Here is a 17,373-nt window from a genome sequence, read left to right as displayed (position 1 = left end):
TGTCTTCTGGTCATAGTCTATACACGCAAACAACTCTGACTATGCAAATTAATTGACCTCATTTGGAAAAAGTCACAATCCTAATTACATAGGGGCTCTCCTTTGGTTACCTTGTTTGCCTCCTCAACTCCAAGCTTCAACTAAAAAAAGAGCCAGTGGATTAAATGTGAAAATTACTAACTTTGACTATTAAGTTAGGAAAAACCTAATAAAATAATATACACTTACCCCCTCCCCAAACTTACTAAAGCTTGAGCTCCGAATCTGGTAAAGAATGCACAAATGATTGCCAAAAATACCAATCCTCTTTTTCCTTCTAGATTTGTCCTTTAACAATATTGAGATGATTGAAGGCCTGGATGAATTGGTTAAGCTAGAAGACCTCAGTCTGTACAGCAACAGAATTTCCAAATTTGAAAACATGGAGTCATTAGTGAACCTGCAAATTTTCTCTATTGGAAAAAATCATATCAGTGATCTTGAATCTGTAAGCAATTTCATTTTTAAGTGGAGCTCCTTTTTCATAATGTCTGCACTGACGTCCATTTTATCTTTAAATTTTTTAATAATTTGCTATTACTTTACCTTAGAACTCTACAATTTCTATATTATAATAATATTATTCTTCCAGATTATCTATTTAAGAAGATTTAAGAGGCTGCGGACACTGAATTTGGCTGGAAATCCTGTTAGTGAAGATGAGCGGTATAGTATGTACATTCCTGCCTTTCTGCCTAATCTGATGTACCTGGACTTCAGATTAATAGATATAAGTACAGTAAGTATTTAACAGGGTAAATTAGGATAAAAATCAATATTATGGTGATATTTGTGTGCACAAGAAGTTGTGAGATTCAACATAATATACTTTGAGACCTAGCTTTGTAACTGTGAATAGTTATTAAAAGAATAATTTGCAGCAAGATATTATTTGATAATTTAATTGTTCAGTGTTCTCAGCCAAACATATATAGAAGTCATCTCATGGTTTTCAAACTTTTAACATCAAAAATCATGGAGTTCTACAGCACTGAAACAGCTCCTTTGGCCCAATTGCCCATGCTGACCAAATTAGTCTAATTTCTGTCCAGAGAAAATGTTATGAGGTCTATTTGACTTGAGAATATCCCTCGTTCACTGGTGAAAATTTTGCACATTTTTTTACTCATTCACGCAACCAAGCTTATTAAGAGGCTTTGAGCATTCAAAAAACATTTGCAGCTTAAAGCTCCCACCAATGCCCTCAGCTTTCTTCCTCCTCATTCTGCTGAATCCTCATTTGAGTGACAATTCTAAGAATGAGAATCATTCTTTGGTAGCTATGTCTACTGGCTATTCTCCTGTAAGTTTAAACTGGGAGTGTTCTTAAGCCATATGGATGTTTGATTGACAAGATGTAATGAGAGGTGTTGATGCTGGATAAAATATATAGAATTGACTTGGTTGAGGGCAACAAGGTGGTGGTTATTAAATTTGCTGAATTCACAAAGATTGGACAAAAAAGTTGTGAAGAGGACATTTAGGGTGCCACAGCGGCATAGTTAGGGATTGTGAACAGGCAAATATCTGCAAATGGAGCACAAATGTGAGAAAATGTGAAATTTGCCATTTGAGATCATCTTTGAGTTCTTTGGGTGCCCTAGTACATGATTTGAAAAGGGTTACACCAGGTAATTAAGAACCCTAACAATGTTACGTTTGACTGCGTATAAAAGTGAGGTGGCTTTATTCACATAGATCATTGGTACACTGCTTTTTTTAAAATAATTTTTTTATTTTTCACACTATGAACCACATCAACCAAAATAAGTACAAATGTTTCTCATTAAATTTACACAGTGGTCTTTCCTCCCTTTTTTTCCCCATTTTCCTCCCTCCTCTATACCCACCCCCCTCCAAAACTCATAAATATTCAACATATACAGTACAATAAAACCATAAAACAATATCTTCACAGGAAAATAAACAAGAAATCAGTGCCTCATCTATTTATTACACACTGAATCTAGTCGTTTTGTCTTCTTATCATTTTCATTCTCATTCTAGGGGATGGAGGTCGTAGGCAAGCTCTCTCTGAAATGTTCCATGTATGGTTCCCAAATTTGTTCAAACATTGTGACTTTATTTTTTTAATTATGTTATTTTTTCCAATGGAATACATTTTTTATTTCCATGCACCATTGCTGTATACTCATGCTCTCTTCCATTTTCCAAGTTGACATTATACATTTTTTTGCTATGCATAGGCTATCATAATGAATTATTTTTGCACTTTATCCAATTTGAGCCCTAATTCTCTACTTCTTATGTTACTTAAAAGAAATATCTCTGGTTTTTTGGTATATTATTTTTTGTAATTTTATTTAGTATCTGATTTAGTTCTTCCCAAAACGTATTCACTTTCATACATGCCCAAGTTGCATGTAATGTTGTTCCCATTTTCTTCTTACAGCGAAAACATCTATCCAGTAATGTTGAATCCCATTTTTTAAATTTTTGAGGAGTGATACATACCCTGTGTAACCAATTATACTGTATCATGCGTAACCTGGTGTTTATTGTATTCTTCATAGTTCCAGAACATAACTTTTCCCAAATTTCATTTTTTATCTTTATGTTTAGATCCTTTTCCCATTTCTGCTTAGGTTTATAGTTTATTTCATTTTCTTATCTTGCATCTTATTGTACATGTTGGTTATAAATCTTTTAATTATCATTGTGTCTGTAATTACATATTCAAAGCTGCTTCCTTCAGGTAATCTCAAGCTCTTTCCCAATTTATCCTTTAAATAAGATTTCAATTGATTATGCAAACATTGTACCGAGTTATTCCATATTTGTACTTCAACTGTTCAAATGTTAATAAATTATTTCCCAAAAAACAATTTTCTATACTTTTGATTCCTTTTCTCTCCCATTCTCTAAAGGAAACGTTGTCTATTGTAAAAGGGATTAGCGGATTTTGCGTCACTAATAATCTTGGTATTTGATAATTCGTTTTTTTTCCTTTCTAAGTGGATCTTCTTCCATGTATTAAGTAAATGATGCAGTACTGGTGAGTTTTTATATTGCACCAGCTTTTCATCCCACTTATAAAGTATATGTTCCAGTACCTTCTCCCCTATTTTATCTAGTTCTATCTTAGTCCAGTCTGGTAAAAATCTGATAAATACCTTAACTGTGCGGCTCTATAATAATTTCTAAAATTTCATTACTGCAAACCACCTTGATTATACCTCTCTGCTAATTTATCTAACCCTACCCTTGGTTTCCTCCCTTTCCACAAGAATTTCCTTATTATTTTCTTTAATTCATTAAAGAATTTTTCAGTTAAAGGAATTGGTAACATTTGAAATAAGTATTGTATCCTTGGGAACATGTTCATTTTAATGCAGTTTATCCTCCCTATCAACGTTAGCGGTAATTCTTTCCAATGTTCTAAGTCTTTCTGCAATTTCTTTATTGGTGGCTGATAATTTAGTTTGTGCAAGTGGCTTAAGTTATTATCTAAGGTATCGGATTGCTTGTGCTTGCCATTTAAATGGTGATTCTTTTTTAAATTATGTATAGTCTATGTTACTCATTGGCATCACTTTTCTTTGAGCTGATCTTGTACCCCAATATTTCTCCATATTCCTTCAATTTCTTATGTAATTCTTTTACTGATACCACTGCTTCTGTTAGGTATACTATGATGTCATCTGCAAATAAGCTGATTTTTTACTCCTTCTCCTTTATTTTTATCCCTTTTATTTTCTATTATCAGTTCTGCCAAAGGTTCTATTGCTAAGGTGAACAATGAAGCAGATAGTGGACATCCCTGTCTTGCTGACCTACTTAATTTAAAGTGACTTGATACATATCCATTTACTGCTACCTTCGCCAACGGTCATACAATGCTTTAATCCAATTTATATATTTTTCTAGTAGATTGAACTTCTGTAATACTTTAAATAAGTAATTCCACTCTACTCTGTCAAAGGCTTTTTCTGCATCTAGAGCAACAGCCACTGTTGGTTTCTTATTTCCTTGAACTGCGTGGATTAGATTAATAAGTTTACAGACATTGTCCGCTGTTCGTCTTTTCTTAAATCCAGTTTGATCTTGTTTTACTATTTTAGGTACACAATCGGCCAATCTGTTTGCTAATAATTTTGCTATTATCTTATAGTCTGAGTTAAGTAGAGATATTGGTCTATATGATGCTGGTGTAAGTGGGTCCTTCCCCATCTTTGGTATTATTGTAATTATTGCTGTCTTACATGAATCTGGCAAATTTTGTGTTTCTTCTATCTGGTTCATTACTTCCAGGAGAGGAGGAATTAATAACTCTTTAAATATTTTATAAAATTCTATTGGAAATCCTGGTGTTTTATTGTTCAGCAGCTTTTTTAATATATCCTGTACTTCCTCTATTTCAAATGGTTTTATTAGTTGTTTTGTTCCTCTTGCAATCTCGGCAGTTCAATTTTAGCTAAAAATTCCTCGATTTTATCATTTTCCCTCTCGTTCTCAGTTTGATACAATTGTTCATAAAATTCCTTAAAATTTTAATTAATCTCTGTTGGATTATATGTAATTTGTTTGTCTTTTTTCCTTGATGCCAGTATCATTCTTTTAGCTTGTTCTGTTTTAAGTGGTGCAACCACTGCTTGAATACTGTGTATAGTATGGTCTCCTTATTTAATTTTGGAAGCACTTCAGATGAGACTTATTGGACTAATACTTGGAAAATATTGGCTGTCTTGTGAGAAGGATTTGAAAGGCAAGGCTTGTATCCTTTGGAGTTTAGAAGAATGACACGTAAGATCCTAAGGGGGTCGTGACAGGTTTGAGGTGGAGAGGATATTTGCTCTTGCAGGAGAATCCAGAATAAGGGATCATTGTAAAGCAAAGGGGGTCACACCCTTAAGACAGGGATGAAGGGTTTTGAGTCTTTGGAATTCTCTTTCTGAAAGGACAGTGCAAGGTGAATCTTTGAATATTTTAAAATCAGTGATAGGTGAAAGGTTACCATGGTAAACGGGAATGAAAATATGAACTTTAAGCCCGTTCTACCACAATGTCATGCAATGACAAAGCAGATTTGAGGGGCCCTATTTCTAATGTTTATGTTCATGTGTTCCTTTATATTGGAGGCAGCTGGCGTGATGATATCATAGAAATTTGCAAGCAATTACCTACCTCTTGTACTGAGAAAATAACAATGGCTGTTGAGGAGAGACAAAGAAAACAGGAAAAAATGCTTTGCAAATGACATAAATAAAACTGATTTTTATTTTTTAAAGAAAGAAGTGGCTTTACAAATGCATTACAGTGCTATTGCAAATCTGGCACACGAAGAAGATTTAGAACTTAAATCTCTTGAGAAGATGAGGTTGGAAGAAGAAGAGCTCTCTTTACATAAGGTAAACTTCTTGTACCATAAAGCATCACAAACAACCATCTTGTCTTCACTCTAATAGAAGCTCAATTGATTATAATAGTTGCATTGCATGGGTTAGGAGGTAAGAAGCTTAGAGAGGATCTGAGAAAGAAACTTCCCACCTGGGGGTGTTGGAATTCCGAGGGGTTGCTGGAGGCATAAAATGTATTTCGCTCATCAGCGAATGTTGCGCCATTGCATGCTATGCTGTGTAGCTTTGCTTTGTACTCTCTAATAGCTGCCATGCCACCAGTTACTATGTGTCCGTGATTTTCTCATGTGACTTGGCTACCCTTTAGTCTTGACAAGATCATATTTGTGTTTGTGGGCATTGTCCAAGGTCAGATCTTCGTCCCATAATTAAGCAACCCATCAATGCCCAATTTAAGCTCATTCAGTAGTTATTTTGGAATCTGATTACTCAATCATGGTACAGCATCATCAAGAGAGGGGAAAAAGGAAGAAGTTTGCAATTAGCAGAAATACAAGTGCAGGCCAAATCCACAGTGACAGATGTGAGGAAGCTGGAATCTGTTTTGTTACAAAGTATTTCCCCATATAAAATAATTATTTTATTGAATACTCAGGAAACTTTCAATATCACCAAGTGTTTTGCAATGCAGAGGAAAGGTAGGATTTTAGCTGAATTTTGAGTTTCATCATTAATTTTGTTGTCATAAAATTCTGCTGACTTGCAGTAAACTGGTTAGACTGGATTCCTAAATACCTGTAGTTTAGTGAGACTGGATGTAAAGATAGCTGATGCATTTCAGTTCAGTTAATGAAAAAACCTCCCCACAAATGGCTGTATATATTAACTTTAGTATGCCTCGTATTTGTTTCTTTAGTATGTTGACATCTTGGATGAGAAGGTGAACATATCTGGCTCCAATGTCAGTGAAGTGTACATTGCTTCTTGCACATTTCAAACCTTCTCCTTTGGGTCTTTCTTATGTTGTTAAGTTCAAAGCTAAGAGCCCTTTGGCTTCTTATGTCCATGCTGACCATCAAGTAACCATTTACAAGCTCTGTGACCTGTGCCTTGGTGATTCAAGCTTTCCTCTGGATATTTCTTGAGTGCCTGGTATTCTTGAGAATACCAGGCAATGCATTTGAGATTTTTCTCTGATCCTTACTTATCTTAAATCCATGTAGTTTGAGACACCTCATAATTTTGTATAATTCTATCCTTAGCCTCTTGGATTTCAAGGAAAACAAACCCAGACTCTCCTCATAACAAAAACTGCCATTTCAGGCAATACCCTTGCAAATCTCCTCTGCATTCTCTCCAATACAATTCCAACTCCCCTATAGTGTGACAAATGTGCATGGTCCTGTGTTTTATAAAGTGGAAAAACAAACCTGTCTGATCTTGTATTTTATGCCTCGGTTAATGAAGGAGAGTATCATTTGCTGCCTTCACCTCCCTTTCTACCTTTGCTGCCACTTTCAGGGATCCCACTGTTCCTCAGTATTCCCTAGGGCTCTGCCATTCATTGCCTCCTTGTTAGCTCTCCCCAAACTGCACTGGCTTGCACATCAGGATTAAATTTCATCTCTCATTGCTCTTACTAATTGAGCACTGTCGTCCTGTAACCTGAGACTATAACTTTGTACTATCAACAATACCACCACCAGTTTCATGTTATTGCTAATTATATCCAAATTGTTAAAATCATTTCCTTCCAACTTATTTCTTTATAAAATACAAAATACCACTACTGACGAAGAAATTGTTGAGTATTTGTAAGTTATCCAGTTTCTGCAGTTTGACAGATGTCAGTTGCTCTCTGAATAGGGATAAGAAGGGTCTCTTCATCTGAAAACTAAAAACCAAGACCATTCTCTTGTAATTAAAAAAAAAAGAGAGAAAAATAAATAATTAAAATACAACAATACCTGACCCAGATAAGTCAGTGGAAGCTGGAAAAGGAAGACTAGTCCAATGTGGGTCTGGATGATCCCTGAAAGCAAGTCCAAAGCCAAGTTAGCAAATTTCTAGGCTTAAAAGCCTATGGGGTGTGATAGTACAGATTCTATCACCAATGTGTATCTGTACAGATTGTAGTGTAGGATAACTGTGATTGGCTGAGAGCGTAGCCACACCTACTGGCAGGTCTTAAAGGCTTGCTCCTAGCCAGACCAGGTCATTCTGGACTGGTCGACCTACATGTGATACGCTCTAGTCTTTTAGTTAATAAAAGCCTTGGTTTGGATCAACAAGTCTTTGGTTCTTTCGACGCGCTCTACATGGTGGAAAACTATTTGTGTGTTAGTTAGAATTGCTTACATGTGTACATTCTGCTGACTTGCAGTAAACTGGTTAGAATGGATTCCTAAATAACTGTAGTTTAGTGAGACTAAATGTAAAGATAACTGATGCATTTCAGTTCAGTTAATGAAAAAAACCTCCCAACAAATGGCTGTATATATTAACTTTAGTATGCCTCGTATTTGTTTCTTTAGTATGTTGACATCTTGGATGAGAAGGTGAACGTATCTGGCTCCAATGTCAGTGAAGTGTACATTGCTTCTTGCACATTTCAAACCTTCTCCTTTGGGTCTTTCTTATGTTGTTAAGTTCAAAGCTAAGAGTAAAAATGGAAGAAGACTCTGAAATAAACAGTATTTTTTTACATAAAGGTATCCATTCATCCATGTAGCTTGAGAAATCTAACTGGAAAATAACATGGATAAGATTAATTTACATGTTACTTAAAATTATATTAATTTTGCACAAAATGAACATTAGAATGAAAGAATTATGTATGTCAGGATTCCATTGGAATTGTACTTGTGAGGATGACTCAGAATGCAATTGCAAACATTTAAAATACACTGTGATTATTTATTCATTTCGCTGCAAGTTAAACTGTTTGCAGTATGGGTTGTAGTTCCTCTTGTGCAATGCAGAGTTTTTCTTGTTTTAATAATTCCTTTCTGTATTTAGGATGCATATGTTGAATATCTGAATGGATCTGGTCTGTTTGACAGCATGTATGCAGAAGATTTTGAAGCATCAAAGCTTTTATTGCTACCTGGAGTGTCAGAATTTGTGGAACAATATCCTTTCACAATTGTTATGTATGTACTAAGCTCATTAAAAATGCATTTAAATTTTTTTTGAAATTTAGAGATACAGACATTCAGCTTGGTAATAGGCCCTTTCAGCCCATGAGCCTGTGCCACCCAATTACACCCAATTGACTTACAACCCCTGATAAGTATTTGAACAGTGGGAGGAAACTGGAGCACCCGTAGAAAACACGGGGAGAACATAAAAAATTCCTTATAGACAGCATGGACTTTGAACCCTGGCTCTGATCACTGGTGCTATAAGAGCATTGCACTAACTGCTATGCCAACTGTGCCACCCTATATGATTGATTTTTTTTTGCTGCAACTTTGTTTTGCTACACCTTAACACCTGTTAGTGTACCGTGGTTCCAAATTTATCCATTGTTACAACATAGACGAGCAGCAATAGAAATCCACCAAGACAATGGTACCTTCAAAGCAATAATTTTTATTAATAACTATTAATAATATAAAATCTTACTTAACACTAAACTTACACACACACTCATTTGCACATAGTGTGTGTGTGTGTGTGTGTGAGATCCCAAACCATTACAGTTCAGGCACAATTCTGAAGAGATGATTCAAATTTAAAGTTCAGTCTTAGAGATCTTTTATGTTGAAACTCAGTCTTTAAACTGCTTTTCAAAAGTTCTCAAACTCACAAATCATTGCTTTCAGATAAATATTTCTTCATACAAATGACTCTTTTTTTTCAATTCCCCTCTCTTGCATGGAGGTTGCAGAGCTTGTATTTCACACTTTGATTTCACCAACCCAGGTTAGGGTTAAATGAAGTGACCATTACAAATGGATATGCAGAACTGTCCTCTCTTGACAAAGAGACAGTCAAAGTGGCCCTTTCCTTCGAAGCCACTAATTCTGTGGTCCTGCCATGTCAAAGGGAGAATGCACAACAGGACCTCTTCCATTGAAGGTTACTGCATCTCTGACTTCAGATGAAGCATGGTTCAATATTAAAGATACTTCCTTGAAGTTACCCAATCACATGATATGACATCATCACTGGTTTTTAAGTTTAAAAACACAACTCATGGCATTGGTCTCTGATTTGTCTCCATGAAGCAAATAACTTTCTGTTTACAATGGTGTTTCTCTAGCAAATATTTATTGTCTTCAGTATTTTTATGGAACAATCCCTCTAGTTTTATGGCTTTTAACTGAACAATGATAAGGCTTTAAATGGCTTCTCCTTGACTTTGAATGAGCAAACACTTTGTCTCTGGAAGACCTTTCTGTCTTTCCCTGTCCAAACTCACCCAGTAACTTTACTAATAAATATATATGTTATCATAAAGATTAATAACAACATAATTCTGTAACACCATAAGAACAATTTTATGTAATTGATTTGAAAAAAAAAACAAATGCATTCAGAACAATCCCAAGTACCCTTGAGGCCACATCTCCAATGTTGTTTAACATTGATTTCCAGTGGGGTTTCACTTCACTCTTCCTGTTTAGGAGTGAAAGAACAATTGTTCTGGATCAGTACACATCTGTATTCAAACACTGAACCACTGGGTATTTGAGAGATGAAATATTTATGTTGAGGAAAATGCACAATGAAGAATTAGATCTACTTTTAATGTTCGCGTCTTACAAAAAATTGGTGGCTTTTTAATCTTGAATTTTAAAACTTTTTAGAAAGCTAAGGCAAGGGATAATGCACAAAATAGTAAACCAGAAGTCTCAAATGTTAAAACCACTGTGTGGCAATTGTTGCCCATGAACAATCACTGAACAAGGGAGTGGCATAGGTAGTGCAATACTGTTACAGCTGCAGCGGCCAGGGTTCGCCCATGAACAATCACTGAACAAGGGGGTGGCATAGGTAGTGCAATACTGTTACAGCTGCAGCGACCAGGGTTTGCCCATGAACAATCACTGAACAAGGGGGTGGCATAGGTAGTGCAATACTGTTTCAGCTGCAGTGACCAGGGTTCGAATCTGGTGCTGACTGTAGGAAATTTGTACATACTCCCCGTATCTGTGGGGGTTTCCTCCAGGTGTTCCAGTTTTGGGGTTGTGGTTCATTTGGATGTAATTGGGTGGCATGGGCTCGTGGGTCAAAAGGGCCTGTTCCATATGTTATTCTTGTGTCTAAAAAAAATTTGCCTCTGTGCTTTGGGTTCCTACTCTCTTAGTGAGTTTTAGCCTAACAGATCAGTGGCAGGCATCCATTGTTTCAACGAGTGCTGGAAGGTGAATGGCATGGGGAAAGTGAAATTACTAAGTTTAATTACCAAAAGACACAAGTCAACAATCCTCTATAGTCTGGACATGACAGCATCTTTGACAATTTGCTACATACAAGGTTGAGTTTACTGAAGTGTGCCAGAAGCTCTTCACATACGGACTCGAGGGATTTGACACACGCAAAAAGGAAGTGAAAAGTCTTTTGGAATGCTTGCGAGAAGCAAAAGAAGATAATCGGCAAAATGGAATAAAAATGATCGAGGCATTTGAAGACGAGAACAAAGAGGTAAGATAAAAATCAGAAAATAAATGGAGAAAATGCCAGAAAACTAGTCAGTCAGCGTAGGCAACGAGAAACTTGATGATGGAATTGATAAACGTGTACTTTAAAGGTAATGGCTATAGAACAGAAAGACCTTAAAAATTTTTGTCAATCTCAGGAGTGATGCAGACTTCTTTGGCTATAAATGGACTAGCTTATGAAATAATGAGCCGTAGAAACAGGAAAATTCATAGTTTGCAGTTGGCAAGATACTGTTTACAGAAGGATCAGTGGAGCCAGGCTAAAGGAATGTCCTCTTCCTTCCTGTACCTGATGCGGGGTGGTGCAAACGGAGTTTACGTTCACATTTCTAGTGATTTATTCATCATTCAAACAAGTATAGACCTCTGAGTTTTCCATGAGCTGGGGGGGGTTTTAGTCAGATGTTAGCAACTAGAAACCTCATTCATGCAGAAAATTCTGGAAGACAACACCTGCAGTGAAAGGGAACACTTCACCTTTCACATGTAAATGGGTCCTTTAGACCAGCCATTCTCAACCTCTTATTTTGCCTATGGTCCCCTTAGGACTCTTAAAATTTAAACATATAGCATGGTCCATGAGTCCCTGTCATCCAATTTACACCCAATTAACTTACAACCCCTGGTATGCTTAGAAGGGGAAAACCCATACAGACATGGGGAGGACATACAATCTCATTACAGACAGCGGCAGATTTGAACCACAGTCCTAATCATTGGGACTAACCACTACAAAAACTGTGCTGCTCGACTCAAAGTTTATGGGCCCCTTCCCTATGAAAAGTCAACTTTAGTTCCATTATTTCTCTCTATTGACTATATAATTTTTTTAATGATTTCATTCATGGCCCCCATTGAGAATGGCTGCTTTAGACCATCAAGCTGGTAGTAGCCATCAAACACCATTTACTGTCCTATTTCATTCTCTTGACTTTTCCATCAACTCTCCCCAAATGCTACCAGCGTTGGCAAATTATTGTGACAAATTAACCTGCCATCCTGCACACCTTTGGAATGTGAAAGGAAACTCATGCAGTCACAGGGAACGTGAACAGACAGTGTCTGAGGTCTGGACTGAACTCAGTCACTGGACCTGTGATACAGTAATTCTGCCATCTGTACTACTCTGTTGTCCATGTTGAAGGCTTTTCAGAAATGAGAGTCAGTGTGCGAGGGAGTGAGTAGAGAACACTCTGCTCTGAAGCTCCTAGTTTAAAAGCATGCAGTAAAGGGTTGTGGTGTCTGAAATTTCTGCAAAATTGTGATTTAGGCAGGGCCTTAATAAATAATAGTTTCCACATTAGATTTTTCCCATTATGTAAATATAGAGCTACCACTACTGAATAAGCAGGACAAAATTTGTAAAAACAGAACTATTTTTAAAGACCTGTTCATGCACAAGTTGATCACTTCTACATGGCTGGCTCCCCTTGTAATTTCTCTGTTAGGACATCTGCTGTCTCTGTCCTAACTTGCATCAAAACCTCTTCACACATCATCCCCATGCCTGATGCCAGTGTTTAAATGTGGAGCTACTGAATGGAATTCTCTTTCGTGTAATCAAATCCCTTGATGGACTGTGGTGGAACACAGTACTACAGGCATGACCTCACTGGACTGGACAGACTGGCTGGCCTTCCATCCCTGTAGCTCCTCCCCATAAGATCCCTAAGGCTGATAGCCCTAGTCTCCTCCCTCCTTACCTGCTTTGGACGTGAACCAGCAGCATGTTGAGGTTTTCTGGTTAATAAAACCTTTGACTACTTGTTTTGTGTCTGCAGGTGGTCATTGATTGCGCTACGTAGACTCATCTTTGTAACTTGTTTCACTGACAGCCTTCCTAGATATTTTCATTTCTACAATACTGGTATTTTATGCATTTTGCCAAAACTTAAAGCTGTAGAATATCCTTAGGCAGTTTTTCTACCTTTTGAAATGCCCTTGACAGCACCTTCCAATGCTGGAGAAACTCCGTAGGTCAAACAATGTATTTTATATAACAAAGATAAAGACACATAACCAACATTTTGGGCTTGAGACCTTCATCAAGGTACCTTGCTATATAAACTACAGTTTAACCTGCTGAGTTTCTCCAGCATTGTGTTTTCAACCACTGTATCTGCAGGGTTTAATGTTTTACTTCATTTTACCTTCCAAACCCAGAAGCTCCTACCTGCCAGAAGGACAAAGGTGTCAAAAGCATGTGAACACCAACTCCTGGAAAGGAACACCATCTCCTGAAAGTTGCCATCCAAGCCAAGTAACCAGTTTGACTTGGAAACACTGTTCCTTCCTTCTTGTGCTGGGTCCAAATTCTAGAACTCCCTTCCTAACAGCATTGAGGGCATCTCCGTATCTCCAAGAAGGCAGCTCCTCACCATCTTCATTTAATGAGGGATGGGCAAAGAAATGCTGGCTCAGCCTGGAAAACCTAAATCACTTCCATGAATACAAAGAAAATGTGTCCTTGATTATGTTTTGGTTCTTTTTCCCTTGTTTCACTTTGTGTGATGTGGCATTTTTACACAGAAACTTTGGAATTATTCTGAAAAAATTAGCATACTTACCTCCGATGTGTCCCGATGTGATTATTTACACATGGGCACTTTTACACAGCCTTCCAGTGTTGTGGAATTTGTCAGAAAGTCCTGTTTCTTACGGAATGGCTGTGGTCATTTTACACTGAAGTTGTGGAAAAATTATGGGATGGAATTTACATAATAAATTCCATCTCAACATTTTTACACTGCCACCGGAGCAGCAAATTTTCTTCAGCGGCCCTATAAAAGTGCCTCACTATTTTGCTGGAAAGTTCTCCAGTGGAGTATCTTGGGATATTTCTGCTGTGTTAAGGTGCAACAAAATATGAAGTTATTACAGGTAAAAAGACCAGTTGTTATATTTAGTAGCAAGAGGTTATCTGTAGACTTTTTTGTTCCATGCAGCAGTTGACTGAAATGCAACATCTCACTGACAGCTTGCTCTTGGAGAACAAGATTAGACCGTTCAGGGTAGAGATTGATCAGCTATGGAGCAGACTGATGAACCTGGAAATGCAACTGGTTGACCAGCTGGAGGTAAGAAGAGATGATTTCTCATTATAAAAGTAGTTTAAACTTTATTTATTTAGACGTGTAGAGGCTAGGAATAGCAGCGGGTTGTGTTTATTTATTTATTTGTACATGTAAAAAGGCTAGAACTAGCAGAGTTATTATTTAGACATGTCGGGACTAAGGTCACGGAGGGGGCCTAGTGCACAGGCGTGTGACATTGGTCGGGTAGCAGATCTAAAAAGGGCAGGACAGCTTACCTTGTTTTTCAGTTGGTTTTACCATTTAAGGTTAAATACTTAAGTGATTTATTAGTGTTAAATGTTGAGGCAGTGATTGGATCAATGGCTACGGGTGTGAGGAATTGAGACAATTATCTAGAGCGGCACAGTAGTTGTGTACATCGACTGTGCATTACCTAAAAGGAGGAATGGGCCCAGGAGTGGTCAGTGATAGAGTGGCTCGGGGCAAAGTGGGCCATTAAGGTTGTTCCTTTGTCTCTCAGCGAATGAGGAGAGCCGCTACTTGAATCCAAAAAGGTAAGCCTAATTAAGGGTTTTTTGTTTTCATACAAAGTTAATGGAGTCAGCTAGGGCTGTGGGAGATCTGGGATGGTCTACTTGTCCCAGATAACCATACCTGCAGAAAGTGCATTCAGCTCCAACTACTTACTGACCAACTTTGGCAACTGGACCTGGATGAACTGTGGGTTATTAAAGGAGGCTGAGGCAGTCATTGAGAAGAGTTACAGGGAGGTAGTCACCCCGAATAGACAAAGCACAAATAACTGGGTGACTGTCAAGGGAGGAAAAAAGAAGGCAGAGCACCCTTGTGAACGTTCCCACTGACAATAGGTATGCTGTTGGTGGAGAGGATCTGCCAGGGACAAGTTGAGGCAATCAAGTCTCTGGTACAGGCTGGCATGTTGGCTCAGAAAGGAAGGGCTGAGAAGAGAAGAGCCTTAGTAATAGGCGACTCATTGGTTAGGAGGGCAGAGAGGAAGTTTGTTTGGAATGTATTGAGATTCCCGGTTGGTTTGTTGCTTCCCAGGTGCCAGGGGCAGGGATGTCTTGGATTGACTCCACAGCACTCTGGAAGGGGAACAGTCCAATGTTGTGGTCCACATGGGGGCCAATGACATAGGTAAGAGTAGAGATGAGGTCCTCGAGGAAATTTACAGAGATAGGCAGGAAGTTAAAAGACAGGTCCTTGAAGGTGGTAATCTCAGAATTGCTGCCTCTGCCACATGCTAGACAGGGTCCTAATAGAAAGTTATGGGTGATGAATGCTTGGCTGAAGAGTTAGTGCAGGGGGCAGGACTTCAGATTTATAGATCATTGGGATGGCTTCTGGGGAAGGTTAGACCTCTATAAAAAGGATGGGCTGCACCTGAACTGGAAAGGGACAAATATCCTGGCCGGAGGGTTTGTTAGAGGTGTTGGGGATGGGAATTGGATCGTGAATGCAGAAACTACGGTAGTAGGACAAAAGCAGTATGCTATGAGTCCTATGTTGAGAAAAGACAGGGAGGGAGAAAAGCATAAATGCAACCAGTCAAAAAGGTTGAAATGCATCTATTTCAATGCTGGGGTATAAGGAATAAAGGGAATGAACTTGGAGCTTGGATCAGTACGTGGAACTACGATGCTGTAGCCATTACTGAAACCTGGCTGGAGGAAGGACAGAATTAGATGATTCAGGTTCCAGGGTATAGCTGTTTCCTTTTTTTTAAAAAAAGGAGGGGAGGAAGAAGAAGGGGGTGGGATTATTGCTTAAGGATAATATCACAGCTGTACAGAAGGAGGACACTGAGGAACGTGAGTTTACTGAGACAGTATGGGTGGAAATCAGAAATGGGAAGGGAGCAATCACTGTACTGGGAGTCATCTAAGGGCCCCCAAATAGTCTCCCAGCCACTGAGAAACAGATAAGCCGGCAGATTTTAGAATGGAGCAGGAAATACAGGATTGTAGTCACGGGAGATTTAACTTCCCTTATATTGACTGGGACCTCTTTACAGCAAAGGGGATAGATGGGGGTGAATTTGTTATGTGTGTTTAAGAAGGATTCTTGACACAGTTTGTGAACAGGCCGATGAGAAGAGAGGTCATACTGGATCTGGTGCTGGGTAATGAACCTGGCCAAGTGGTCGACCTCCTGGTGGGAGAGCACTTTGGAGAGAGTGATCACAATTCCCTTAGCTTCAGTATAGCTATAGAAAAAGATGAACTCAGGCTGAATAGGAGAGGATTAACTGGGGAAGAGCTAATTATGAAATGATTAGGTTGAAACTAAGGAATATCATTTAGAAAGAGATGTTCAAGGGGGAAGAGCACAGAAGTAATGTGACGGAAGTTATGGGACCAATTGAGCTGGGTCCAGGACAGGTTTGTCCCAATGAGACAAGGAAAAAATGGTAGGTAAAAGGAACTGTGGATGATGGAAACAGGTAAGGTGACTTGTAGAGGGGAAGAAGCAAGCCTATGTTAGGTATAGGTAGCAGGGAACAGTTAGGGCTCATGAGAAATGTATAGAAGTTAGGAAGAAGTTTAAGAAGGAAATTGGAAAAGCTTGAAGGGGACCTGAAAAGGCCTTGGTGGGATTAAGGATAACGATAACCTGGGCATTCTATGCATATGTAATTTAAAAAAATAGAAAAGTTACAAAAGTGAAGGTAGGACCACTGAAAGATGAGAGGCAGCATGTGCCTAGAAGCAGAGGAGGTAGGTGAGGTCCTGAATGAATACTTTGCATCAGTATTTACAAGAGAAAAGGACCTTGATCAGGATGAAGTCAAAATCGAGCAAGACCATGTGCTGGACAATGTGGTGATTATGGAAGAGGAAGTGTTAGATCTAAATAACATCAAGATTGATAAGTCCCTGGGGCTGGATGAGATATACCCTATTTTGCTGTGGGAGGTAAGAGAAGAAATTGCGGTGATTCCTCTTTGACTACAGGGGAGGTGGCAGAGGATTGGAAAATGGCAAATGTAGTTGCTTTGGTTTTTTTTTAAAAAAAAAGTAGGGGTGTGTAAACTATTGGAAAGGATTCTGAAGGATAGGATCTACTAGCATTTGGAGAGGTCTAATTTACTCAAGAATAGACAGCATGGCTTTGTAAAGGGAAGGTTGGCCTCATGAGCCTAATTGAGTTTTTTTTTGAGGAAGTGACGAAAGAAATTGATGTGTGTAGGGTGATAGATTTGGTCTGTATGGATTTCAGTAAGGTATTTGATAAGGTCCCCCACGAGAGACTCATCCGGAAGGTCAAGAGGCATGGAATCAGTGGAACCTT

General features: G+C 38.3%; 1 protein-coding gene across 5 annotated transcripts in view; it reads left to right on the top strand.

Annotated features, from left to right (window-relative positions):
* The window catches only part of drc3 (dynein regulatory complex subunit 3), a 74,761-nt gene that overhangs the window by 35,957 nt on the left and 21,431 nt on the right, over positions 1-17,373 (top strand). For all 5 annotated transcript variants that reach the window (XM_069928280.1, XM_069928275.1, XM_069928279.1 and 2 more), the window contains exons 4-9: positions 321-487; positions 632-778; positions 5,289-5,408; positions 8,376-8,491; positions 10,838-11,009; positions 13,972-14,103. In XM_069928280.1, coding sequence (XP_069784381.1) covers positions 321-487; positions 632-778; positions 5,289-5,408; positions 8,376-8,491; positions 10,838-11,009; positions 13,972-14,103 — 854 coding nt within the window. The remainder of the gene's footprint in view (positions 1-320; positions 488-631; positions 779-5,288; positions 5,409-8,375; positions 8,492-10,837; positions 11,010-13,971; positions 14,104-17,373) is intronic.

Source organism: Narcine bancroftii, chromosome 3 (assembly GCF_036971445.1).
Source record: "Narcine bancroftii isolate sNarBan1 chromosome 3, sNarBan1.hap1, whole genome shotgun sequence".
Classification (NCBI taxonomy): domain Eukaryota; kingdom Metazoa; phylum Chordata; class Chondrichthyes; order Torpediniformes; family Narcinidae; genus Narcine; species Narcine bancroftii.
Note: the sequence above shows the minus strand (reverse complement) of the source record. Positions and strands in the feature narration are given on the sequence as shown.